This window comes from Saprolegnia diclina, assembly GCF_000281045.1.
Source record: "Saprolegnia diclina VS20 unplaced genomic scaffold supercont1.1, whole genome shotgun sequence".
Lineage (NCBI taxonomy): Eukaryota > Oomycota > Saprolegniomycetes > Saprolegniales > Saprolegniaceae > Saprolegnia > Saprolegnia diclina.
The window spans coordinates 934,351-935,132 of NW_008246068.1; the positions used below are offsets into that span (position 1 = coordinate 934,351).

The window sequence follows — 782 nt, forward strand, 5'->3', positions numbered from 1 at the left end:
ATCGCACACCTCGTCGTTGTCGTTGGTGTCGTCTGGGCACACAATGTCGCAGAATGCATCAAGGTACGCATTGACTGTCTTGTTGACGGCAGACAATTGGGCGAGGACAGCCGAGTATTCGAGACTCGGAACCGATGCGATCCGGTCGGTTGTGTCGCCGTCAACGGCGTCGACATTGTCGTCAAGATACTTCTTGAGTGGAATGACGTCTTGGTCATCGTTGATGATGACCTCGCGCTCGATCGCGTCGGTTTCGGCGGCCATGCGATCGCGCATTTCTGTGCTGTCGTCGATAGTGACTTCAACGTAGCCCGGATGGTCCACGCCTTTCCGACGTAAAGATATCGAAAAGCGGTATCTGCAACGATCTCGTGGTGCTCAGGATGGAATTGAGCGTCTCGTCGCACTTCTCGTGTGGTCCGACGTACGTCACATGGAATCGTCGCCCGTCCGTGACTTCCGGCAAAATCTCGGCGACTTGGATCGGCCCATCCGCAAAAAAGCAAATGCAGTGGGCGGTTGCGCACGAAGGTTAATATGATGCGCACGAGCAGCTGTGACAGTCCGCAAGGTACAGTAGCGTCGCTGATTTTTGGCGACGTCTCGCACCGCCCGTAGTCGTGGCCCTTGGCGATACTGAAGGGCGCAACGTTGTAAGACCCTGCAGTCGGGTCCTTGGCGCATATATCGAGCACAGCACGACGTTGCTTTTGTCTGGGACAAGGCTTGGGTTCAGATGATAGTGCACACCATCAACGCGGAGCACCGACACAACTTCGGAG

General features: G+C 55.8%; 1 protein-coding gene across 1 annotated transcript in view; it reads left to right on the top strand.

The window, feature by feature from the left end:
* The window catches only part of SDRG_00304 (hypothetical protein), a gene marked incomplete at both ends in the record, with an annotated part of 1,455 nt that extends 1,116 nt beyond the window's left edge, over nt 1-339 (top strand). The window contains one exon of the mRNA XM_008605775.1: nt 93-339. Within this exon, the coding sequence (XP_008603997.1) occupies nt 93-339 (247 nt within the window). The remainder of the gene's footprint in view (nt 1-92) is intronic.
* Nucleotides 340-782: the final 443 nt, after the last annotated feature.